The sequence below is a fragment of the Cyanistes caeruleus genome, chromosome 3 (assembly GCF_971803275.1).
Source record: "Cyanistes caeruleus chromosome 3, bCyaCae1.hap1.1, whole genome shotgun sequence".
NCBI classification, from domain to species: domain Eukaryota; kingdom Metazoa; phylum Chordata; class Aves; order Passeriformes; family Paridae; genus Cyanistes; species Cyanistes caeruleus.
Window position 1 is genome coordinate 25,712,046 of NC_141703.1, and position 27,208 is coordinate 25,739,253.

At 35.7% G+C, this 27,208-nt stretch overlaps 1 protein-coding gene across 19 annotated transcripts in view; it reads left to right on the forward strand.

Annotated features, from left to right (window-relative positions):
• ATP11A (ATPase phospholipid transporting 11A) overlaps positions 1–23,992 on the forward strand; it is a 115,772-nt gene extending 91,780 nt beyond the window's left edge. For 4 of the 19 annotated variants that reach the window (XM_086880196.1, XM_086880204.1, XM_086880206.1 and 1 more), the window contains exons 21-30: positions 342–444; positions 703–848; positions 1,811–1,870; positions 3,194–3,321; positions 5,034–5,169; positions 5,731–5,754; positions 10,860–10,925; positions 11,207–11,310; positions 13,088–13,253; positions 19,774–23,992. In XM_086880196.1, coding sequence (XP_086736322.1) covers positions 342–444; positions 703–848; positions 1,811–1,870; positions 3,194–3,321; positions 5,034–5,169; positions 5,731–5,754; positions 10,860–10,925; positions 11,207–11,310; positions 13,088–13,253; positions 19,774–20,031 — 1,191 coding nt within the window. In that variant the 3' untranslated portion in view covers positions 20,032–23,992. Of the gene's footprint in view, positions 1–341; positions 445–702; positions 849–1,810; positions 1,871–3,193; positions 3,322–5,033; positions 5,170–5,730; positions 5,755–10,859; positions 10,926–11,206; positions 11,311–13,087; positions 13,254–14,682; positions 14,772–17,346; positions 17,463–19,773 lie in introns of all 19 variants that reach the window. The other 15 variants (XM_086880201.1, XM_086880209.1, XM_086880210.1 and 12 more) reach the window with 6 other exon arrangements.
• Positions 23,993–27,208: the final 3,216 nt, after the last annotated feature.

A 27,208-nucleotide genomic window follows, 5' to 3' on the forward strand; every position in this document is an offset into this window, starting at 1 on the left:
TTTCATTTCAGGATTTCTTTGAAATGGTGCACTCTCTGGAATACCCTTAATTTACTGATGCACTGACACAGCATTAAGGAATCTTAACAACATCTTCCATTATTCAGCTCTTCCTTCCTCCTGTCCCATCTCTCTCTTAGTAGTTTGGAAATATTTAAAAAATGTTTGGAATAAATACTTTATAATATGAGGAAACTGATCTTTATGTATAGCTGTTGCAATGTGTAAAGTTGGTTTTCCCTGCCTTCTGAGAATTTATTATAAATCTGTCTTGGTAATTTTTATTTAATGTTACACTTATGCAAAATAGCAAACCATTACAGAGGTAATTTTTTTTTCAGATTGTCAAGTTGATTAAATTATCAAAAGAACATCCTATCACATTAGCAATTGGTGATGGAGCAAATGATGTCAGTATGATTCTAGAAGCACATGTTGGTATAGGTAAGCCTGCTCTGTAGTATATTACTTCAAGTGAAATGACAAAAACCATGTATTTCTTAAAAACAGGCAGTCTCAAAGAATCAGGTTATATGTGTTACAGACAACTTTTAGTGCATTTGTCCTAGGAATTGTATGAGATACAGTCGTGATCTCCCATTCTGTAGTACCATAGCATTATTATATAATTTTGCAATTAATTATGTCTTTTTAATGGTTCTTTACGTATTAAATAACTCTACCTCTTTTTTGTTTTTGAAGGAATTATTGGCAAAGAAGGTCGTCAAGCAGCAAGAAACAGTGACTATGCAATACCTAAATTTAAACATTTGAAAAAAATGTTGCTTGTTCATGGGCATTTATATTACATTAGGATATCTGAACTTGTGCAATACTTCTTTTATAAGGTAGGAGAATGCTTATTCTAATTACATAAGCCTCAAAAACTTAAATATCTGACTATATAAAGTTATTGCAACTAACGATACAAACTGGCAGTAATTCCATAAAGAGATTTTCTTGAGTGCCAGATGCAGTGCTGAAATGGGATTATTGTTTTTATTCTGAACATGAAGTGAAATAGATTTTATATAGATAGATTCTGTAATAGATGTTGCACTTAAAACCAAAACTTTCATCTTATTTTTTCATATCCTACAAATTCCACCTCAGACTGGTCTGCTTATTTCCAGTACCATCCAGGTTGTCTCTGTCGTGAACTTTTGAATCACATTGGACATAGTATTTGAGAACTTAGACATTACTGCAAATTAAGTTAGACTAAATTCATTAGAATAATGTAGGTGGAAAAAGTTGATAGTGAGCATACCCCTATTTAGACAGTTAGTTTTGTTATTTCTAAATGTTGGCATCTAATCCAAGTTCTTTCTGTAAGCAATGGAGTATTATAGAAAGGAACTGTTACAGGTTTGATCTCATGTTTGACTACAGCTATAACTGGGAGAGGATGACATTTGGAGTTACAGCTAGAAACATCTTACAGTTGCTTTCTGGAAACCATGCTAGCCAGAGTATCCATGCTTGCTTATCATGGTTTGTCTCCTCCTTTGGATTGTCCCTTTTTTGCTTTGCTGTAACTGAACTGTATTCCTGGATCCCAAATTTCACTGCCCTTGAATTTTCAAACTGTAGCCTTGTAAGATTGTTTTGAAAATATTTTAAGTGTTTTTTTTCTAACAGTATTACTGCATGATGTGACTGTTGGAGTTTAATATATATGTAGTTTTTATTACTGTTCCTGCCATGCTCACTATTGTTAGTGTTATAAAACTATGATACACTTATCTATAGCCTTGTATATAAATTAGTGCTTGCATTTCGCTTTACAACAGTTCACTTTGTTTTTCAGAATGTCTGCTTCATTTTTCCTCAGTTTTTATATCAGTTCTTCTGTGGGTTTTCACAACAGGTTAGTTGATCTTTTTCTATCAGTGTCATGTTATCTATTTTGCTTTTTTTATAACCAAAAAAAAAAAAGCTCTTCCTAAAAATTTAGTGTTAACTTACACAAAGAAGAACATCACTTTTGGTTCATACAGTATTCAGTGGCAAATGCATTTAAGTTACAGAATTACTGGTTTTATGAATTATCATAAAAGCAATGTTAAAGTTAAGGAATACAAAAATACAATATTTGGAAATGGCAGTGCAAAGTGAAGTGTCTGTGGGAAATGTGCATTCAGTTAGATTTAAGCCTACTGGACATGAATAGGGGAAATCCTGAAAGATGAGTAATTGAACCAGTTGTTCATTTTTAGAATTCAGAATGAAAATGAGAGAATAAAGTAGTCTTCTGTAGCATAAACAGGTATGAATTACGAATTTCAGATGAATAGCAGCATCCAAGTACTTGAAAAGAAAATATAAAAACTGAAAAATGGAGGAAAAGTGAACTATTACTCAACAGAAAAGTGCCATCATTCAGGAGATGATTCAGTATTTGCCTTCCTAATTTTTTGTTTATTTTCTCTTCTCCCTTGTTCTCATCTGATTTGTGTAGAAAAGATCTATCTACCTCTTCTTTCTTCTGAATGAGGGAGCAAAAAACAAAGGAATGATTGACTGAATTTGGACAAAAAGGGTTTATGTTTTCAGTATTAAATTGAGTGAGAGTTGGATTTAATTGGGAGGAAAACAGCACTATTGAATTTGTTGAAAGGAAGCCCAGGAGAAGTTAAAGTAACAATTTACTTTTTTTTCTGTTTTGAATTCTGTTTCAAAGAACCACAGAAAACTTTGTAGGTTTTTATAAAGCATTTTTAGGATTTAGATATGAAAACATGTGTTATGAAAATTTAGCTTTATATTAGTATATAAAAATTATACTTAATTTTTATCCTTTTTTATAGACATTGAGGTGATAAAAGGGGAAGGAGATATATGGGTGTTGTGTCAGAGAAAAATTTCTGCCTCTACAGGAATGTGTAATTTGGATCTGGTATTAAAGCTGAAACAATAGGAGGAGCCAGTATATGGACCACACTGGTCCATGAAATGGATTTTTTTGCTGATTTTTAACTCCAGGTAAATGGGATACAAGTGGAGAGTTGTATCCCATACCAGTCAGCAGCTGTTCAGGGGTATTTACCTCCATTCTGAAGAAATATAACTTTGGTTTCCTGCAGAAGCTCATGCATTCATTTCAAATGAAGCCTCATGCAGAAGATTTATTTATAAACTATGATTTGATTTTAAATTAAAAGTAGTTGATTTAATTCTTTTCCATCTACAGACTTTATACGATACTGCGTATCTCACACTGTACAATATCAGCTTCACCTCCCTTCCTATCCTCTTGTACGGTCTAATGGAACAACATGTCAGTCCAGACACACTCAAGAGAGAGCCTTCCCTGTACAGGTAAAATTAAAACACTGTACCCCAAAGTTTGGCTGTTCATTTGTGGGGACTGTGTCTGTTACAGTGGAAGTCCTCAAGATTTCTATACCACAAGGATACAGCAGAACATCAGATACACTGCAACAGAAAGACTGAAGACCAGGAGCAAGGCCTACGAAGTTACAGTAGATCAACATGTGTTTTTACATGCACATTTACAAATCAAACCAGGCATTTGCTACAGAGGGAATGAAAGCAAAATAGTAATCACTGTTTAACAAAATCATATTAGGAGATTTATTTTAATGCTCTTTATTTCCTCCAACCATGGGGAGGAAACGTGGGGAACAGAAGTATTTTAAAAAAAGAAAACATGCTGTTTTTTCTAGATACATGTTTTATTCTTTAAGAAAAGATGACTGAATGTTACAGTGGATCAGAGGATGTATTCTGTGTGGTGTCCAACATATTGTTGACTCATTTCTGGGCATTGGAATTGTCTTGTTTAGGTTCTTAGCCACTTGAAATACAGAACTGCATTTGGCCATCTAAATTAGGAACAGTGCTCAGTTTATATCCTTGTAGCTGCAAAGCCAGTACATTTCAGGGAGGGGTAGCAGGAGATAATCAAAGAAAAAACATTCTTTGAAAGAAGTAATATTAGCTGCCCAAACATTAATCAACAGTAGTGATGTGTTTTTACTAATGAAATTTGAAGAGGAATACAAAAGATTACTATTGAGTTTCAGCAGGAATGTTTTTATTTTCTCTGTGGTGTTTTGAATGTTTTTAATTTAGAAATGGTAATTCAAAAGCCTCTTTTTGGTTTATGAAAGCTAGCAGAGCTTACTTGTCAGAAACTTGTGTGTTTTGATACCTGACAGAGACTATTCCTAAGCTGTTTTGGGCAATAGTGGTTGTTCTGGGCCAGATGAGGCTATTTGTGGCCAAATATGGGTTTGCACTCTATATTGTTAATCTCTGGGGAGAAATTACTTTATGTGGTCATCAGACAGTCTTTGAAGTTCATATGATAGAAGTACTGGTTGGTAGTAAATGTTTCTGTAACTCAGGGTTTTCATTTAACTGTGTCCTGATTGACTCTGATGCATTCTATACTGTATGCCAAGTTGATACATACCCATTACATGGACAAAAACTGAAGTTGTAACATTTAACAGTTTTTTGTAGTAAGAAAATACATGCTAGTGAAGCGTTCTGTAGTTTACAAATCCCTGTATGTTTTTGTGGAAAAACATTCAAGCAACTCTATTTGACCTGAAGCTTCAAGTCAACTGCAAACCCCTCGTTTTACATTCCACATAAAATTAATGTTTTATTTTGTTGCAGTAGTCTGTATATAAGTATCCTAGGGGAAATAAAGCAAAGTCTCCAGAGACCTCTAGTGTTTCCATTTAATATCTGCAGTGGATCATGACATGCACAGCAAGCACTGGAAAAGAGATACCTTCTGTAAAGAGATTGAAAAGTAAACGGGTACAGCATAGAGTTTGCCATTGTTGAAATAAGCAGAATTACAGGGATCAGTAAAAGGGGTTTAGTAACAATTAAATAAAAATAAAGAGGACATGTTGAGGTAGGAGTTAGATTTGCAGTGGTAGACAGTTGTAATGTGGAAATGTGGTGGTTTTCAAGAAACAGTATGAATGATCTCAGTTATCTGGGATTTTCAAACCTGTTGATAATGAACATATGTTTCTTGTTTCACACAGAGATGTTGCCAAGAATGCTTTGCTGCGCTGGCGTGCATTTATTTATTGGACATTCCTAGGAGTGTTTGATGCTGTGGTATTTTTCTTTGGTGCCTATTTATTGTTAGACAACACAATTGTGACCAGCAACGGACAGGTTAGTGTTGGATTTCATCAGTCAATGGTAATTTGTTTTAGTGCCAGTTGTGAAATGAACATAATTTTAATTGTTTTCTTTAATATTTTATGCAAGATGATAACTTTTTTATGAGTTACAGTGAGATAGATGGGTTATCTGTTTAAAAAAATCTGAACAATGCAATGAAACATACTGTGTATTAGTAAGCAGAGACATAAGTTTGGATACTAATTAGGAGAAATATATGACATCGATTCCATGTCTTCTTAATGTATACAGTAACTTTTCAGTTTCATACTTAACATGCATCTGATGAATGTGTTTAACATATCAAAATGCTCTCGGTAGAGTAGTTATGAATGATCATAGAAGATTTTAAATATATGAAAGCTTTTTAATAGTTTAATTATTTTTGACATATAACAGCTTAAAAATAATCTATCTCTACTTGCTTTGCAGTCACATGAATGCAAATTTTATGAACTTTTGCATTTTATTTATTTTATCCATTGATATTTTGGTCTATTTTATTTGTGTGCTTTTTTTCTTTTTGCTACTTGCTTCTCTTCCTATCCTCAGCTAATGACAACCAGCACTCACATGGTAAGACTATTGTGGATTTGTCATGATATCCATTTCATCTTTCACTGTTCTTAAATTAAACTGTTAAAGAGCAGTACAATATCATTTAAGCCTAGAGTTAGAAATGTTCTTTATAGCTACTCTCTAAGTATTTAAAATAAAAAGAACTTTATACAAATTATATTGAGGTATATGAGGTGTGGTATAGAACCATGAACTTTAAAAAAGCTTTTTGCTTCTTTGCATTTTGTTATTCTGTTGTATGCTTTTCTGTAACCTACATTTTGTTGCTGACTCTCTGCTATAGAATTTTTTTTACAGTTTATGCTATAATGTGCTTTAATGGGTTTAGAAAATGTCCTCAAAGTGAGAAAGAAAATAAACTCTACACGGTTTTCTTGCCTGCATGAAACATGCACATTTGCTACAAATACAGTGTTCAGATATCATTGAAAACCACCTTTGTGACATCTGTCAGGGAAATGAACTTCTAGTGTGAGAGAGAGAACATTTGTTAAAAAGCATTTTTTTCTAAGGACAGAATGAGCTTCCACTGGACAGAATTACACATACTGCACTATAGCTTTTTTGATACCATTATGCTCTCTGTTAGATGTCCAAAATTCTTCATCACCATATATTTAGGGTGCTGAAAATTAGAGTTATCATACCTGTACCAATTTTGTAAACAGTTTGTATTGCAAATATTCTCACTTGGTTCCTTTATGAAATTCTAGTTGTCTTCCATTACACGCATTCAATCTAATTCTAAGGCTCTAAAGCCAGATTAATGCCTAATTCCCAAATTTCAGATGTTGAAGTCTACAACTAGATAGCCATGTTAATACTTGAAGATAATGTGTTGCTTGAGGAGACATTCTGAGTCTTGAGTGTCTGCGTTAGAAAATTTGTCTTTGAGGATGCATGCCTGTTTTTATGTATAAAACTTGAGAGATACTGAGTTGCAATTTTAGATTTAAAGGCATGAAAATTTCAAGTGTTCAGGAATAGCCAGAGACACTTATGTGAGTTTATACACACGTCAGTCCTAATAGGTGTTGATAGTTATTTCCCAGTTTTAAAATTTTGCTTACATCTGGAAAAAGTTAGTGTGGAATTTGAAGGTTTGAAAGGTTTGCTACTGCAACAAAATGTTATTATTGAACAAGGAAAAATAGAAAGCAGTAAAGAACATAAAAAAGCTGACAGTAACACTAATGCCATAAGTGATACGTAATGCTATAAGTCAGGTTCCAGATTCTTAAAATGGGTACTGAAGCAAAAATTATGATTTTTTTTTTCCTTTCCCCACAAATGACCTAATCATTATTATCGCAAAACTAGTAAAAAATGAACAAAGACAATATCTTCCCCATACAGTTCTGCCTGTCAGACTAAAATGAACATACCGTTAAGCTTGCTTCCAAACACAGTTCCCCCCAAAATGTTTCTCAGTGTTTTGAAATTAGTTTGAAACTATTTGCTTCCTGTAGTGTGATATTACTAGAAAAATGGAAAAGTATGCTTCTTATCACTGAGATCTACTTTATAAATGCCTCCCTTGGTCATTTTCTGGTAAGCAAAACTAAGATGACAAAGATTTAGCTCTTATTAATTTGTGATACTTGGCTTTTGTGATATTTTGCTTTGTGTGGTGTTCCATTATGGATAGGACATCGTGGTTGGTGTTGCAAAAACATACAGTTAGAAACCAACTACAGAAGAAAAGTAAGAAGAAAGAGAGGCACTGTACAAGTCATAGCAGATTGCAAACATCGTATTAGTTTACCCATATAATAAAATGTATTTCCTGGGTAATTTTCCTTATTTTATCATTTGATACAGAGTACATTAAATGCAATTAAGCTGGATTGAGGGAGACTAAGTTAAAAGGAATAACTGAATGAGAAATACAAAACAACAGGCAGGAAGATAGGTGAGCAGAATGCTGAATTGGAACATGGAAGATCAACAAATACAGTCACAGGAGGAGGAAGTTTTGGATAGGCTGGAAGGAGACCATAGAAAAATACTCGTGAATAAACTAGATGTTAACAGACTTACAAAAGAATGATTCATTTCCCGAAGGCATGAATCATGTATCTTGAGACAGTCAGTGCTAAGAAGACATTGTGAATTTTTGTAAATCACACCTTCCCATATTACTTCACTTACCTTTCTCTGCACCAAAGTAGCAGCTTTTGTCCCTGTGCTGGGACCTCACTTTCTGAGTCAGTAAGATGGGTGGATAAGAGGATTGGTTGCAGACGAATGCTTTCTATCTAGCCTAACAAACAGACAGGGGAAGGTTGTTTCAAATTCTTTATTTCATCTAGCAGCTTTAATTGCAAATATGGACAAATCTGTGCAGTGTGCAGAAATTTAGACTGACAGTAGGTTCTGTAACAGATGCTGCATATGACACAAGAACATTATAACATTTAACTGCAAGAAGAAAGTTGGTAAACAGCATGATTGGACGTTGTTGATCCAGATTCCTTTCCAGTGTTAACTGCATAGGTTTTTATATGGCACAGAAAATACAATGATGACATGAGCCTATTACATATCAAAGTAAAAGGTCAAAATGCTGAAGGTTTTCTGAATTTTATCTAGTGTTCAGTAGACTCAGTCACACAGTAAGTAGTTTTAAAATAGTGAAATGATTACTGAGAATAATCTTTTGGCCAGTCGTTTGTTTATTTTCTTTTTTTTTCCATTCCCAGTTGATTGCATTATCTTAGACTAGCTTTCTACTGATTTATGTCCTGTGCTGGCCGTGGTCTTCATTCAGAATATTTTGTACAGCGGCATATCTGTATGATCAACTTCCCACCTGTCATGTAATGTTGGGCAAGCTCATACAGAAAAGTGTATATTCAACATGATCCAGTTCAACTCATTGTGCAGGGCTAATTAAAATCAATTTGCTGAAGGCTTTGTGTAGTCTTCAGGTTTTCAGTATCTCTGAACTTGCAGATTCCATAACCTTCCAGGACAACCTATTCCAATGTTTTTCTGTCTTCATGATGGAAAAATTTCTCACAATCCCTAAGCAGAATATTTCTCTTTGAAGAGGGATTTGTTCCAGTTCTTCATCTTTGTACTTCTTCAGGTATTTGTAGGCAGCTGCTATTTGTAGGCAGCTTCTTAACCTTCTCTTCACCAGACTAAGTTCCTCCACCCCTCTTTGCAGGAGAGTTACAGGCTTCTAAACACCGTGGTTGCCTATCACTGATCACTTTCCTATTTTTTTCACATCACTCACAAACTGAGGGGCCCAAAACCAAGCACAGTGTTCCAGGTTCAACCTCACCGTAGCAGGAGTCAACAGGGGAATAAATATCTTTCTTTAGTGGCCATGTTCCTCGCAGTTGCTGTACCGTTTACCTTATGGAGTATATGGAGAGCACAATATAGGCTTGTATTCAGCCTGGAGTCCTTAAAACCCCACTGCAACTTCCTTTTCAGCAGGGCCATTGCACAGCCAGTCACTAATCTATCATAGGTGTAAATCTTTGCATTTCTCCTTATTTTAGTCCATAAGGTATCTGTTAGCCTGCTTCTCAAATCAGCAAAGGTCCCTCTGGATTGAAACTGTCATTCATTATTTCAGCTGTTCTCTATTTTTATACCACCTGGTAGTTTGCTCATGATATTCTGTCACCATCCGGCTACTGACAGGGATATTCCACAATTTCCAGCCCAGTTGCTGTTCTAGTGTGATTGACTGATTACCAGAAGCCAACCATCCACCGAGGATTTTTGAGTCAAGTGGTTGAACCAGTTTTCAACTGTACTAGTAGTCCATTTAGCCAGCCCTTGCTTCCTTGTTGTCCAAGTGTCAAATGCTTTGCTAAATTCAAAATATATTGCATCCACTGCTTTTCCTCCTTAAAAAAAACTCATCCTTGTTGGTCCCGCACTGTTGCCTGCTCCTTTCTTTCCCAATCTTTGCTGCTTACTGCAAGGAGCAGGTTTTGCTTGTGAAGACTAATATCCAGAGTATTGAGTAATTCAGCATTTTCTTTGAAACCTTCCACTAGGTTGTCTTATCCCACTCCATCAGCAGACTTGCATTCTTCCTTTGAGGAAAGGATGTCTGTAAATATCCTTTTTGTCCCCCTAGTAATCCTAGTTAGAGCTGAGTTTTGTCTGATTTGTTCCTCTGCTTTTATGCTGTTCGCTGTCTGCCCACATGGTCATCTCTTGAATGCTTCCATTTTGCCTTTTTGTCCATGCAGTAACATCCTTTGGCAGCTGGATCTTCTGCTGAAATTCCAAGCCTGCATGGAAGTTGTCTCATTCCTGAAGTTGTAACTGCTGAAGGGAGTTCATGAGATCTCAACAGTTATGTTTCAAAGTAATTCGGATCTCTTGGACACCTCTCTTTTGTGGGTGCAATATCCTGAATCAAACACAGTCTCTTCTAAAATCCGGTGTCCTAACTGTTGCTTACTTTCCCAGTATTTCTCTGGATCCTGAACCTGGTCATCTGATAGCTACTGAAGTCCAAGAAATCCTCTGTGACAATATTAACCACTAGTTCTTCCCTGAATTAGCACTGATGGTCATTTCTGCCCACTTGAAAAGCAGAGGTGTTTTTATGTCAGTGTGCAAGTTGAAAGAAAATCAAACACAAGTTAAAAGTGTTTTATCTTAAAACATATGTGGACGTTTTTGAGCTTGTATGGTTATAACATTCTTATGCTTGTCTGTATAACATGCTGTTGAACCTCCAAGAAATTGTTGGATGCCAAGGACATCCATCAGAGATGGGAAATCAGAAAAAAGATGACATCCAAGAAGATTGATGATATGACTACAGTTCATTTTCCATTCTCAGTGATTTGTTAATTCTTGATTTCTATTAGGAAATATATGTGTGAACTTCACGTTCAGAGCATTGGTTGTGGTCTTTTTCTGTCTGTGTGAAATCTGAGGGATGTACATACAGACCAAGAAACCAGAGCACTTTGCACTGGATAGATCATGTAGAAATTCAGTTTTTGCTCAAGTGTCAGTTCATGATACAAAGTAATACTAAGTTTTAAGATACTTATTCTGAAAAATTCACAACATAGTGGACAATATTGCCTATAACTGCTTTGGGCCATTTTTTATAGGTGTTTGGAACTTGGACCTTTGGAACAGTGGTGTTTACTGTGCTTGTGTTCACGGTTACATTTAAGGTAAGGTATGCTATATTTTATCTGTTGAAACTTTCTTAAAACTTGTTTTTCAATTGTTACTTATATTGGTTTCTTTCTATCACCATGCATTGTTTTATTATTTTAAATGGAGAGTTTGCTATCTGTGCCTTTTAACTGTGCTCAAACTTGAAAGATGTTTTTAACTAATTCTATGTAGAATTCTTACCTATTTTCAAAAGATATAATTCTGTTTTATCTCCTGCTGGGATTTCTTGTTGGGTCTAGTTAGTAATAACATCATATAATTTTTTTTTTTCCAGCTTGCACTGGATACACACTATTGGACATGGATTAATCACTTTGTGATCTGGGGATCACTGGTATTCTACATTGTCTTTTCTCTGCTCTGGGGAGGAATTATTTGGTATGAACTTTAATATTAATTACATTGCAAAAGTTGTTTCAGAAACATAAAGTTGTATTTCACCTTTTTGTCACAGAATTAAATTTAGCCTTTATACAATGCAGAGCTCTATTTTAAACACATCATAATTGCTAAATGGAGAGTGTTCAGCTCTTCTATCAATGAATGTCTGCTAAAATATTCTTAAAGAAGAGTACAAGGAGAATATCAGACCCCAGACTACCACTGAGTTTATCTCAGTAGTGTCAGTCAAAAGCAGCCCAAGGGCAGGTTCAAGGAGGCAATGTTGCCTTTCTGAGTCAAAATGTCACAGAACAGGTATATCTGTGCACTTGGTGATTACCCACCTACCTGCTGGGCTTGTCTTGGAAGCTAGCTTTAGCAGTCAAAACTAGAGACATGGAGCAGAATTCAAAATTGAAGTGATGTGGATGTCTAAGAGTCCTGTGTTTGAGCTCATTGCTTTGCCTCCTTACTTAGCAAAGGGGAGTTACTGTAGGTGTCTGATCATCTACTTATTCATGTTGGTAAGAAGCTTTATAGGAATTAGTATAACTCTTGTGCATAGCTAATTTAAAGTGTTGGGGGGTTTTGTTATTAAAAGTTCTGTGTACTTGAAACTGAATTTTTTGGAAAGGAAATAAAGTCTGAACAAATTAAGTTCATGGGTGTGCCTGATTACCATCAGGAGCTGGAAATTTTGTTTCACACTTGTAGAGCTCCCAGTTACAAGGCCATCTTTTTAACTACTGTTGGAGTCATTCTGCTTTGTATACAGGGTATTTTGTGGGACAGAAGGGAGGGGGCTTACTATTGCTTGATGTTTAAGATGCCATTTAATTTAGAGAAAGGATTTGTGTTTGGCTTGTCTTTTGCAAATGAATAACTACCTCTTAAGTCCTTGGATATTTAGCTGCCTCTTTTTTCTAGTAGGTCAAATCTCAGTTTCTTCAGCATCACTTTGCAGAAGTGACATTTTCCCAGATAATGTTTTCCAACAAGCCTTGCTGTGCATTAGAGATATGACTATGTGTATATAAAAGTGTATTTTGTCTTAGTTAGCTTTTTAGGATGCAAATACTATCAAATTTTGAAAACTGCCAGGAAATTGCCCTACTGGTTTTACAGTGCAGTGTTACAGCAAAATCCCTTGATCTTGGTTCTCAGTGATTATGGCCTCTGGCTCCCAGTACCATACAGTGATGGCATTTTAATGATCATGAAACTGCATGGGATACAGGGAGATAGGGAAGAGAAGGTATTAATAGTGTGGTTAGATAACTGTGTGGTGAATAGGATGGGGAGCATAACATGAAAGCATCAGAGATGCTTAGGGGAGCCTGAGAGGTATGAAAGTAAGTGTGGTTAACAAGCCTTACTCTGAGGATACATGCAAAGCAGTGTGCCTTAACAAAGACCAGGGGAATGGTGGGTGGGACACTAAGAAGAAAGGTGGAAAATAGCTGGAGCAAGATACATGGAAGAGCATAAACACATTAAGAATGAACTTAATGTATCTTTGCAAGGGAGAGACACTATGGCAGGGAAGGGACAGAATGATATTTTCTGCAGTCTGGAAGACAAAAGGAAGGTAGTTATCTCCAGATGGTATGCATGGTTAGCTCTCTCTTTGAGAAGACTGGGATGGATGGATTCCCACTAACTGGGAAACTGAACCTGAAGTATTTTATCACTGGTATAATTCTTGTATTTAATACTGTCAGCCTTTCTTTTGTGTATTAAAGTTTAATAATTATTTTATCTTTTTTCCTCACAGGCCTTTTCTCAATTATCAGAGGATGTATTATGTGTTCATGCAAATGCTGTCCAGTGGTCCTGCGTGGCTGGGTATAATTCTGCTCATAACTGTCAGCCTTCTTCCAGATGTTCTGAAGAAGGTCTTTTGCAGGCAGTTGTGGCCTACAGCAACAGAAAGAATCCAGGTAAATCATCTTTTACTTTGTGAAGTTAGGGTTTTTACCCTAGGTTAGGTATTACAAGTGTCTAATCACCTAGGCCAAGGTCAGAGATAAGATTAGAGCAGAGGTTCCCCATCTGTGGTGTCTGAGCAATATGGTGAAAGAAGCTGCCTGTTATTTACATGGTGGTGTTAACCTGAATCCTGGGGCAACACTTGTGCCTCCATACTAGCAACCAAAGGGAAATCAGCTGATGAGGATGGTGGGAGACAGCTACATGGTCTTTGATTTGAGGAGAAGGGCAAGGGGATTTCCATAAGGGTAGCTAAGAGGCACTTACATCTGATAACATACTGATACCTGTTATAGAAACATATGCATTAAAACTTACTCATATCCTATTAATAATTTTTTCCTCTTGTATTTCAACTTACATTTTGCCTGTTCTTATCTATTATTTGTACAAAAATGTGCCTTGCTGTGCCAATGGGAAGAGGATTTTAGTATCTATTCTCTCCTTTCATCTGATCAGCCCAAAAGGAGAAATGATTGTGTAAATACATGCAAGTTCTTCTAAGGCTGGAGAGGAAGCTAGGTTCTATGGGGGAACTATGGTACTATGCTGGGAACATGAATAGAAAATGTTTCTAGTATTTTAACCTCAGTAAACTTTTATTTATTATCTATGTTAGAACATGAAAGACAGTAGAGGTGCTGAACTTTAATCTTAATGTTACTGCCCTTGCCCTTTTCAGCCCATCAGCTGCCACCAGTAGGTTCAAAGAATGAGTTACCAACAACAGATGGGATTAGGTAGCATTTTGATGTTTAAGGTATTTTGCATTAAGAGGAAAGGAATAAAGAACATTGCTACCAAGGAAAAAAATACCCCTGTGTCAAATGTAAAACTCTCTGTCACTGTTTCATATTCCTAAAATGTACAGCTATAATAATGCCTCACTTCAGCAAAGAATAAAGAATAGCAGGAAAGCATTCCTAGGCAGATTAGTATTTAATGTTTTTTCATTTGGAGATCTTAGATGTCTCTTTGCCGTATGTGCTACTTGTGGAAGGAGTTAACCTCAGTATAGATTCTGAATAGTTAATTTAAAAAGTCTAAAGAGAGAGAATGAGCAAGGGTTAAGGTAAAGAAACAAGCTAGTAAATAAAAAGCCCTAACAAAGATATTGTAGCATTTCTTACAGACATTGTGTATTAGTATGGAAAATTAATCAATAGTAAAGCAGACTGTGGCCTCTTCACTGGCAATATTATTTTTTTTTAATATTTAATCGAAGATCTGTGACTTTTAACCAGTTATATTGCTTGTGTTTCTTCTTCCCTCTCTTTGCTTCTGCCTGTCTTCCAATCTGCTTTGTCTAAATAACTGCTACCTTGCTTTAAACATAAATGATGTGTTCGGTTGCTTCCTACAATCTTCTGGGGAAATCAGACTAAACATCAGTGCCTTTCTGTTGAGCAGTCCACCATCTTTATGCTTTCTCAGACTTCAAGCAGTCTAAGTTTCTAATGGAACAAAAGGTGACTTTTTTTCTGCCTTTCTGCATGCTTGGCCATTTCATTCAAAGGACTTTATAAAGTTTATCATCAGAAGTTTTTACTATACTCATTATCTCCATTTGTGATTCATGTCAAGTATTTGAGGAATATTTTTAGTATAGTTTTTTCTTTCTGTGTATCTCAAAGATTGTATGAATTGTTGTCACAGTCCCTCACTGTCACTATCAATTTTTGTTAGTGTTCTTGCTGCATTTTACAGATTGTTTCTGCCTCAGAAATCCATGACTATTATGTCCCCATTTTAATCATCTGTATGTAGATGAATGCATGTTGTGTTTCCAGCACACCTGAATAAGTAAGATGGTGGCCACACCAACAAGTGATAATTCTGAATAGGCTGATGTTGTACATAGTACACAAAATGTGGTACTGGAAACCACTTAAGCAGTCTTTGGAATATATTAATGTATCTTCTCTGCTGCTAGAAAATGCAACTTTTTTTCTTTTTCAAGCGTGCATTTTGAGCTTTCCTTATGTTCCCTTTTATGAAATTCCATGTTCTTTCTAGAAAGAAAACAGCTCAAGATCTGAAAGTTAGACATATTTAATATAAAAGTAGAAGAAATGCTAGTAAATCTTGTTTCCCCTACAGTCTGCAAGAAAACTGGTTTTTACTTAATATTCAGAGACTGTTGGTTTTCACCTCAGATTTTATATCTTTCTTTCTTAAATATTTAGGATAAAAAATGTATTTCTTCCTTCTTTCCCCCTCAAAAATATATAGTCAATAAAATAAAATAAAATACTGCACTTGCGTAAATCAGAGGGAAAATACATTTTTTTTCCACTATCGACAATTCTGACTAAAATTGTCTCTTAAGTGCCTTAGGCTTGATTTGAACTGAGCTTATAAGTAATTATTTTTAAATTTATTGCATTCCTAAAAGTGATATTGTTTTCTTTATAACAAAAGGGCTTTGGGAACAGTTGAAAATATTAACACAGGACTAGTGACCATTTCCCAGGTTACTAAATTAATTCTACTCAGGCAAGAAGAATGCATAAAGCCTTTGAAGCAGCTCTTATAAATTTTTCAGTTATTTGAGAGTCATTCCAATGTGTGATGAGCGATTGTTTAAGATCATTAACATTCAGATGTTGTTAAACATACCACAATATAGCTCTGGGTTTTTTCAGAGAGCTTTTCTGTGATTTATATATATATATATATATATATATATATATATACATGTGTATGTGGATACACATACATATATGTACATACAAGTATATATATGTGTGTGCATGTATATTGATATATATATACATATGAACTGTTGTCTTTCTTGGGCTAAAACATTACTTCTGCAAAAGCTTTGGAGGAATCTGTTGCCTTTTGGTAATTTTGATCAAAATCTGCTTATTTCTTGTAGTCTCTGCAACTCTGGCTCAATGACACAAACTGAATTTTGTGCTTTAACTGGTGGTTGTGCAGCTGCGAGGTTTCAGCTTTAACTTTTAAAAAGCAATAGAGTATTTTTTTTATATATATATCCAATCTACATTGATTGTATTTTCTTTTACTTTATTCTTTCATTAGTAGCAGAATTTCAGCCGCTCTGTAGGGAAAATGTAAATTAAATCCTATTTCCATTTTTATAATTTTCACTTTGATTGACAGTGTTTCAGCAATTCCAAGTATTTGGTAGCTGAAATACCAGGTGTTTAATTTCTGAGCTGCAAATGACTTCTGTACTTTCATCCCTTTTTGCAAAATATTTTTCTTTTTCTCTTTGTTTTTGACTGATGATTTTTTAACTTTGCTTTCACTCAGTCACAAGCTTGGGCCATCAACCATGTTATAAGATCTTTACCCTTTTCTGCACCTGGGGAAACCCGAAGTGGTCTTTTGCCTGGGGAAGCTTCTCTGGGTTTTCATCATTCTTCTGTTCTTTAGTGGGCTTAGCTGCTGTTGAGCAACTGCACTGGGCGCTAGAAAAGTGTTCACCAGCAAACTGCTGCCTTTGTCACGTGTCAGGCTCCTCCTCTGTAGAAACAAAGCAATGGATCTTGCTGTTGCAATATTTGAATGCTGTGGAAGAAGTTTCCTTGGCAACTCCCGGCCCTCTCTGCCCATAGTGTAATGACTGAGCTGTAAGCCAGCCTTTATTAGCACCGCTCCATCACCTCTGTGTGGGGCACTCCCTTCAGTGTGCCGGTTGTTCTGGGGAGTAGTGAAGCGGGATGTCCCCTCCTTAATGTAGGATCAATTTGACCTTGTCATATCAAAGGCACCTCTCCCATTCAGTGCAAGTTATTATTAGAGGGGCAGGACACACAGTACTTAGTCAGTTTAGTGCTTTTCTGAGTAATTTTCTAACAGAGTTTGAAATGGAATTAAAAACACCCTCAAATGATTAATCTAAGGATCCAGAAATAGAAACCTTGTTTTACACTTGGATAACCTTTCCTTTTTAAATCTGTCAGAAAATCCATCACTTTTACAGGACTTTGCTATAACAGTTACCAAATGGTACAATTCATTCACATTTCTTGTATTCAGCAAGAGTCTCACTGTTTTTCCTCATCCTTGCAGAAGAGTATGAGACATAAAACAGCCCAAAATGCACTGACGAACTGCGATGGGCCACTTCTTGAAGGAAATCTTTCACCTTCCGAGCCATAATTAGATCAAAGCTAGGTAACAGTACTGTACGTGTTGCCAATTTGGATTAATTTCTATTGGTGCTATTTAAAAATCAACTGTTTCCTCCAGAGTTTTTGATGTACTTTATCAGTATTGATACAAAATCATTGTTTTACTTGGAGAGTATAGTTTTTGCAAGAGATGTTCCATGCTACAGGTAAGATCTTTTTGTCTCAGAAACTCAGTCATGTAAAGCAAACCAATAAATAGATATACCCATATTCATATCTTATAAATGCATTGTATTATGTATAGGTGTTGTGTGACATTTCTTCTATAAGAGCTGCAGTCATTATTGCAGTGTGTTCTCACATTACACCACAGTGTAGAACACGTAGTCAGAGGTAATTCTTACCCACGAGCAGTTTATCCATCATCTTTCATGTTCTTGAATACGTATATAGACCAAATGCAGATGGTAACATGTGAAGATAATCACAGCAAGTTATTTGTGAATAGGACCTTGGGTCAGAAGACTGGGGCTGTGCATCTGACAGTGTCTGCCACAGTTCTGTACAGACCAGGGCATTGCTGTCTCACTGCCTCAGATCAAGAGAGAAGTGTGATAGTTTAGCTGAATATCTGGGACAGCAGCATAAGCAGTGAACTAAATTCCCCAAACTTAAGGCCAGCAGAATGAAGTTCTCTGCTTTACATCATCTCCTTGCTATGCCACTGACTACACAAAAGACTAAGGAGGTACACTCTTGACTCTCATGATTCCCACCTGGATGCTGTGGCTGTTCCAGTCCCTTCATGCTCTCCTGACTCCAAAAGTAGCACAGGAAGAACTAAGTGAACGTGCAAAGTTTGCAGTATGTAGAAAGGACAAATGTCAAGTGTTCTGTGTGCTGTAGGACTTTAAAGCAGCTGAAGGATAGCTAAAGTAGCCAATTTACTTTTAATGACTGTTACACAAGTAGTAGGAGAAAACATCAACTTCCTTGATTTGCTGCAGGCTTGGTAAAGGCTCTTATCTCAAAGCCATGTGTGGAAAAAACCATTTTATTTTCAGAACTATCTATGGTAACTAAAATGCTTCACTTTCTGGATAAAAGAATAGGAAAATTAGCTACCAGACAGCATGACTATTCCCTCCCAGATTTCCAAAGCAAATCTGCTAATCTGTTACCTGATTTTTATGTTGCTATTTGGTCTATATGTGTTTGAAAGAACCCAGGCCTCACTGTGGTGAACAGTTTAGTATAGTTTTGTGACCTTTCCAAGAGTTTCTTTTTAAGAGAGCTTTCAGATTGGTCTAGGTTATGCAAGAGTAGTATTTCAAGCTTGAGATTGGCATTAGTGTCATGTTACATTGCAGCCAAAGTTCTTTAAGCTACATTATTAATATTTACTTTGTGATTTTTGTCCTTTTGCTACTGTGTTCTGATTAACAGGGAAGAAGGTGGTGATTAAGAATAGAGGTTTAACTGATTTATATAGCATTCATGGAGAGATTAATAACATTGCTTTGAACCATGTTTATAATGCATTTATATATTAGACACCATCACAAAACCTCCAGACCTCTATACCTGTAAATTGTATCTGCATTTAGTGAAAGGAATTTTATAAACTTACTGGGGAAAGGGCTGTGCTAGTTTTCAGTTTGTGCACATGTCCAGACTCTTGTCACGCAGCTGTGGTGTTCTGTAGTCCTGAGCATTTCCTGAACGGAAGTGGCAATTCTGCCAGAGTGTGGAGTGATTATGTGAGAAGGATAAATTTTAATGGGCAATTAGACCAAGATAGTATTGAGATGTACAGTATAAATTGCCTGTATAGATGCTACATGTAACCTAAGCAAGTCTAAAATTCAATACCGCTTAGAAGTACAAAGCAAGTGCATTGAGCTCTGGAACCTTCGTCTGTTAGCACAAACTGACTGTAAAGAATTTCCTCTCTTTGGAAGTACAGGGCAAAGTACTTGAATCTGTCCTGTCTTAAAATTCTACATAAGTTTAGGCAGAAATTCCAAAATGAAACATAACCTTGATTTAAAACACTTCTATTTGAAGGCAGGCCTCTGTGTCTTCTCTTCTCTAAGGAGCTCATTATTAGGTTTAGAAGTTAAGTGTAAAATCATGGCTCGTTCTGTAGGTTTTAATATAAAACTAATCATGTTGAAACTGGTTGATTGCAAAGCAACACAAGGGATTATACATTCATACGAAACAAGTAGCCAGAGTGGTGATCTAGGGAAAGGTATTATTACACCAAGGGGACAGTGGTTCTATGAAAGAAAACAATTCTATACCCTTGGTTCCAAGATTGTCTATTTACTCTGTATTTGTTTCTTTTTTTTCCCTTTAACAGAATGCATCGAGGCACTGTCGGGAGCACATCTCGGAGTTTACACCTCTTGCCTGTCTGAAAAGCCCAAGATACAGGAGCAGTGACTGCAGCAATTCCCCAGCAAGAAGGTCTAATTCTCATTCTAAAAAAGCGATGTTTACGCAGTGGAGAGGCATTGATTATTCAGTACTTCCATCTGTCTTTGGCTACTCAAATAAGCATTGCCGTTCCAGTGCAGGCTACCACTACAGTGGGTCAGGTTTGGAAACGTCCATATGAAAGAACACCAAGTCAAGCCTTTAAAAACTGTGGTTTTGTTTATTTATTTTTTCAGGAAACAGACATGTCACAGAAACATATTAAACTATATGTGGCTTTCGCTGTCTGAGGTAGTGTTGAGACAAACAGGATCAAGAGCTAGAAGTATGAACCCTTCCAGGCCAATAGGCCTCTTTTTATGTTTTGAATTACTGGAGCAATGAACAATCTGCACAGTCTGGTACTGTGAGAATGGTAGCACTAAAAATTATTTTCATCCTATGTCAAGACTTCTGTGTATTTACTACTTCTGTCATCTTTAGTGATTTTCTTTGTTACTTGAAGTGCATAATTTCAGTCAGTGACCTACATTTTAAGATAAACAGTTTTAATTTTCAGCCAGGAGCAATTGTCTCAGTTATCTCAAATGAAATTCTCCTAAAGCATATTTAACAAATGCTGTTTCTGATCTTCCTTTGTCCTTTTTTCTTTCTTTGCTCTTTCTGTAGAACAAACTGGTGTTTCCTCTGTGCAAATCTGCTTTCAAGAAACACTCTCTAATGTTCACTTCCTTGTAAGTGGCCAAATCAGGGCTATGTATGGTTTTGGTTAGTTTTCCCCTGTAGCAAGATAGGCAAAACAATCCTTGTGTAGAGTATGCACACACAATATGAAGTCAAGTTGGCTGTTAAATAGGTCAATATCACCAATGTTGGTATCTACTTTTAAAATGAATGTAAGCATTTTGCCTAAAACATCTTTGAATTTGTCAAAGATGCACATTACCTGGTGTTCTCACTTCATATCCCTATGATTGTAAAATATATACAGCAGAAAGTATTATATATACTTAGATTTTTTGACACAGTTTTTTGGGTGTTTTTTCCGTAAAAGAAGAAAAGCTGTTTTTCTGGATGAGCATCTTTTACTGTCTTGATTCATCCTCTTAATTTTGATTTTTTTTTGTGTGTGTGCATGTATGGTTAGATACTGGCTAATGGGCTTGGTAGATGTATTACAAAGCACACAACTGTTAGCTTTTGCAAGCACCCCACGAGGCGACACAACTGTTGACTAACAGTTGAACCACAGTTGGGATATAGAAACTAGTTTGCAAGGATTCTGTTTGAATTCCCTTAAGAATGACAGCCAACTTGCACTTCTGTTTTCTCTGCTACATAAACATTACCTTGCAGTAATTCAACTATTAGCTGCATCCTTGTGTTGTTTCTTTAGTCCAGTGTTTTATTTTGGGGTGCAAAAATATGTGAAGGAGTAACCCAATTTCAGTCAATTTCAGCTTAGTGGTTACAACTGGTCAATAGCCATCCTCATTCAACACCTCTGTGAGGAATTTACCTAAAAATTCATTTCAGTGTGAAAACAAAATATTTGGAATCAGACCTGCAGCTTTTATTGGAAGACCTGGCCATGACATTGTTAGTTGTCTTTCACATGGACAAGGGTGGCAGAGAAAAGTTATTTCCCTTTTTGTGATTTAACAAGAAAAAATGGAGGCAACATAAGTTTACTTACTACTTTACTTTATAATGAAAGAGAAATCAACTTACTAGGAAATGTTCCTCACAGTATTTTGAGCAGTTTTTGTATTAAACAGTGATTTATTATTAAAATGCCCTGGGTCAAGCAGAGATTGTAAAGTGAGTTATGAAATCTTCAGTATACCAAAGATAACAGAATTTTAAAGCCTCACAGTGAGCACCACAGATAAAGGTTTTTTATCATTTAACATATAGCACTTTTAAGTTTCAAAGAATGTTCTTATAGCAGTAGCATTTTGAAATACATACACGTGTGGGTGTGTGTACATATACTTGCCATTACAGACTTGAATGTTGGTCAGTTAGAACCGTCCCCTACATAAAACACTGGTGTATATATTTTTAAGAAATTAATATGGGTATACATTTTATACCAGTAGCAGTGACAAATTTCTTGTGTGTAGTTAACAAATTATTTGTAATGTATTTTTTAGAAATCTTAAAATTGCCTTTGCACTGAAATATTTTTCATACTGTAGCTATTTATAAATCTGTTTTACGCATACATTTGTTAACACACCATTTCTATTTTTTTTTAAGTATATGTTTTGAAGGCTTTTTTTATAACTATAAGTTTTGGCCACTTAAATTTAGCTTAGAGTGGAGTTGTGGCTGAATGTTAAAATTCTAATGAATGTCAAATTAGAAATACAGGTCTGTTGCTCTGAGTCTCACCCAAGTTATTGATGTTTTGTTGGGATTTGTGGTATAAGCGATTAGAGCGCTGTACTTGCAGTCCTATATTATAACTGCTAGCTTTTTTACTCAATAAAACCTCCTGCTTTTTTACTTTGTGAGTTCCATCTTTTAGCCTTAAATAAGGAAATTTTTGCTTGATGTTTTTGAAAATGCTGCATTCCTGTTCTGCCTACTAACAAAGCAGTTCATTGCAAACTTCATGTAGCCCTACACTTAGATATTGTTGACAACATTGTTCAGGCTGAAACACCTGTATACCTGTTTGAGGAAATTTTAGTTCACCATGTCATTATTTGGAAGAGAAAGAATGCTTCAATTTAAGTGGAAGTTTCTGCTTTGATTTAGCAATACTTTTACCTTTAAAAGTTGGTGCTGTTTGTTTGTTAAAATAGACTGTTTAATGAAATGAACATAAAACATCAACTTGGCTTCACTTGATGTGTTTTTGCTTCAGTCCCTGTTACTATTGCCAGGTAAACCTAGTCCACTGCACCAGGTGTTAACTTGGGAGTTTTACTGCAAAAGATAAAAAGATGAAAAAATATAAATTAGATCAAAATGCATTAGAGTGATTTGTAATGGGTGGGACACTGAGAGGAGACAGATTTTTAAGTATGAAGAAAAAAAAAGGAAAAGTCTAAAAATCTGTGTAACCTTCTAACTTGCCTCGTTTAAATTGTTGCAGCTTTAACAGCATTAATGTCTCCATATCTGCTTCTATAAATGTCTTGAAACTGGTAAGCGCTAACCAAATGTATGTGAAGACTTAGAAAATATTTCAAGCTTTTTGGCCACAGAAGCTCATATATTCCTGCAGTGGCTTGTGGCAAAAGATTTTTTTTTGTTTTACCATGTACAATAATTGTTTGTTCAGCCACTTAATGTAAAAGCTTACAGTTTACTTTCTTGCTTGCATTAGCCTGTTTGTCTTGACCAAACTGGCTTGCAAAAATAAGAGGAAAAAAATAGCTTAATTGAGGAGCTGCACTACTTTTCTTTTGGAAGCCAGTGGGATCCTTATGCTCATGCTACTGTCTCTGTTAAAAAAGCTTTAATGGAAATTTGTGAAAGTATTACAAAAGTGAAAACATACATGATTCTACTTTACAGAATAATAAAAAAATCAGTTTATATAGCTTTAATTTTTTATCTTACGAAAATTCACAAGATTTCAGTCTGCATTGTCTTGGGCATAAATTCTGTGCTATGTACACTTTGCATTTTAGAGGTTCTTTCATGATCTAATGTAAAGTAGAATCTGCGAAAGTTGCTCTGTGGGGCTGGAGTAGTTATCTGTGCTTTAAACATTAAAGATGTCTGTAGTCATCAGCACCAAATACTGACACTTATTTTTAATTGAACAATTTTAGGTGCATTTATTTGAAAATAAATCAGCCTTCAAATCTAATATTCAGATTATCCTATACTACTTCATTTATTTGATTTGAAGAGTCAATGTGTGAATACATTACTGTAAAGTTTCTTTTCAGTACTATTTTTAACTTTTGTTTCTGTAGACAACCAAATATAACTTGTTTATATTCAGCCATATTTTGAATCCTTATGTAGAATATATAAGCAGGAGATACAAATCTGCTTGCAATAAATATAAACATTCAAGACTGGTTTAAGTTTGCTCACAAGTAATTACAGTAATTCTAGTATGAATATTGAGATGGTTTCATATTAGTCTGTAATAAAATGTAAGTATATAAAGAAAACAGAACAAGTGTTTGATTTGGTTATTGAATATGTTTGTAGTCACACTTACTTCTTATACTAGAGAGATCCAGCAGAGCACCACAAAAATGATTTAAGGGGACTGGAGCATCTCTCTTGCAAGGAGAGACTACAGGAGCTGGGCTTGTTTAGTCTAGGGGAGAGAAGAGTGAGAGGGGATCTCATCAATACACATAAATATCTCAAAGGTGGGTGCCAAGAGGATGGTGCCAGGCTCCTTCTGGCATTGCCCAGCGACAGGACAAAGAGTAGTGGCCATAAACTAAAACACAAGAAGTTTCACCTCAGCGTGAAGAACTTTACATTGAGATTGGCAGAGCACTGAACAGGCTGCCCAGGGGGCTTGTGGAGACTCCCTCTCTGGAGACATTCAAAACCCACCTGGACACGTTCCTGTGTCACCTGCCGTAGGTGACCCTGCCTTGGTAGGAGGGTTGGACTGGATGATCTCCAGAGGTCCCTTCCAACCCTACCACTTCTGTAATTCTGCGATTTTCAGAGTGTATGTATCCAGCTGAAAAAGCAAGCTAATAGAAAGAAATTTAAAGAAGACTGGAACATGAGCTGGGGGGTGAGGGCTTGTTCCAAAACTAACAGAAATTGGTACCAGTCCAGGAGAGCTTTGTTCCTCCTGCACAGTGCTAAGGTTCTTTCCAAAGTAAACTCATAAGCTACACATGAGCACATTTCTTAACAGTTCTGCTGTGTGAAGTACCCAGAGCTATTTCTCTTTTCTTTTGCAGTGTTGTCAATTTAAAGAAGCTAAAATAAAAAACTGCTCTGACATCTGAGTTGGTAGCAGTGTTCATAGATTCTTACAGAAGAGGCTGAGTGCACAGAAAGACCATGATTTTATTTTGTTTGGTGATACAATTTAACAGAACTTCCTGCAGTTTCAAAACCATTACAGGCTCCGAAGTACATTGGCTCCATCAGGGTGAAGGTATCCCAGACAAAGCAGTTCAGGGTCTCAGGTTTGGTCCCTCCCTCTGCTGCTCTGAGGATATGTAGAATACTCAGGCCTTTGCTTCCATATTGATTTTGCACTTCATGTAATAAAGAATTTAGAGGAATGGGTTTGTATTTATATGAAATTTTTATTATTATTTAAACAGTACAAGAATATTGTACCCATCTCTCTTTTGTACATCAAGAAATATTGTGTTTCTACTGAATGAACTTCCGGAGAAGGTAGCTTGAAGGGGCTTTGTAAATATGGAAGATGTTTTTCCCTTTATTCATGCAAAGAAAAAAAAAAAAAGCATAAATTGTGATTAGATGGAATATTACATTGAAACTGTTTTTGAAAAAAATAATGTGATATATGTGGATTTCAGGAAGAACACAGTACCCATGTGGACATGTTACCCCACAACTTAATTTTGCACATAAAAATACATTTTCTTATTTAAAGGAAAAAAGGATAGAAAATAATATAAGTGATGAACAATATTCTCAATCAAATACCATGTATTTTCCATTATCTTTTAAATTATGCTCTTCTAGTAAGCATAATTTTAATTAATTTTTTTTTATATTCTACAGTGAGGCTACTCAATATTTTCTGCAATATATGTGACACTGCTCTATAAAATCTTTCCTGAAGGTTATCTTGATATGAAGTGAGGTAGGTTAGAGACAGACTGAAGTTCCTTAGTTTTGTTTTTCAAATACTCTGATTTCCTCTGGTGATACTCTACAGGAATTCAGAAACAGTATTTGATATTCTATTAAAGCTTTGTTGTTGTGTGCTTCCACTGCACATACAGGTGTATTAATTTCCATTTTATTCAAATGCTAAAGCAAAACCCATATACCCATTTAAAGGCTTCATTTACACTAGGAAGTGATAAGATAGGGATAAAACCAAATAATCCATTAGCTTCCTTCATTATGCAGATCAGTTTATCAGGTGCCTAATGTCCCCATCTAGGTTTAAAAGGTTTTTTAAAAGAAAATTGCACTGCGTGATCTTTCTTTTTTACCTGGAAAGTCTGCAGTAAATTAATAATGTTGAGTCTTAATCATTTAAGTGTTGGCTTTCCATTTAAAGGTGACAAACAGTTTTCAATTTTAAACCACCAAAAGACTTGTTGTTTTCAAGGTCATTCAGTTAAGAAATCTCATGGTGCTTTATGCTTTTAAAAATACATAGAATGCAGTGTCCTGCTAGGTTCTGAGGCTTCCTATTTCAGGGAGAGCTGTTGAGTATCTCCTTATTTAATGTGGGAAAAACTGCTCTGTTTTTCTTCCTTAACAAGATAAGGAATGTAAATACTTTTTTCAAAAGTACATCAACATCTTACCTTGAGATTTCAGACATCTTTTGTAAAGATACTCCATGCTGAAATGTTAACCAAATTAGAAAGCTCTGAATCTTGCCATCTGTTAAACACTGGGGTCTAAAAGAAAAGGGAAACAAATCCTGGCCCAAGGATCAAGCCATCAGGTGGTATTCTGACTTTCATTTCAGAAAACACTTCCAACCAAGTAGCCAGCCTAGAAGAGCATTTTTCTAGGAAGTACTGCACAGGTTGCTTCTAGGATGAACAAAATTGCATAGCTAGAAAAGTTGTTAGTATTTATGAGGTGGAAATCTAATCCCAGCTATGAAGAGGTAGTGTGTATAATTTTATTCTTAATTTATAGCCCAGAAAGAAATATTTCTTCTCCTGAGCAGTTTCAGGCACAAGATCACAAAGTTTAACACTGATGCAGTGATAGAGCTCAGTAACAGTTGGGATTCACTTGGCTTTTAAGTGACTCTTCTTAAAAAGTCCAAATAATGTATTAGTTTAGCACAAAAGCCATATTTGTGCATCACTGTGCTGAAAGGAACTAGTCCAGATGAGAAAAAAAGCTGAAGATCCTTCCATTGTGACAGGCTTCTCTGTCTTCTCAAATAGGACCCATAGCAGATGATTTGGAATCCACCTTTCTTGAATTGTCCATCTGGAGTTTAACTAAGGTTTCAAACTTTGATGCCTGCTCAACTCTTGTTCTCTCTATAGGTAGAAAATGGTATACATACATTTACATTTCCCTTTACTTGCCTCTTGCCTGACAATCTGGGGTACTTCCCTTTCCCCTAGAAGTCTGTTTAACATACCATGCTTAATTCTGAAAGGAAAAAAACCCATTCCTTTTATGATTGGGCAAATATAGTTCCATGCATTTTAACAAGAGTGATCTCTCTT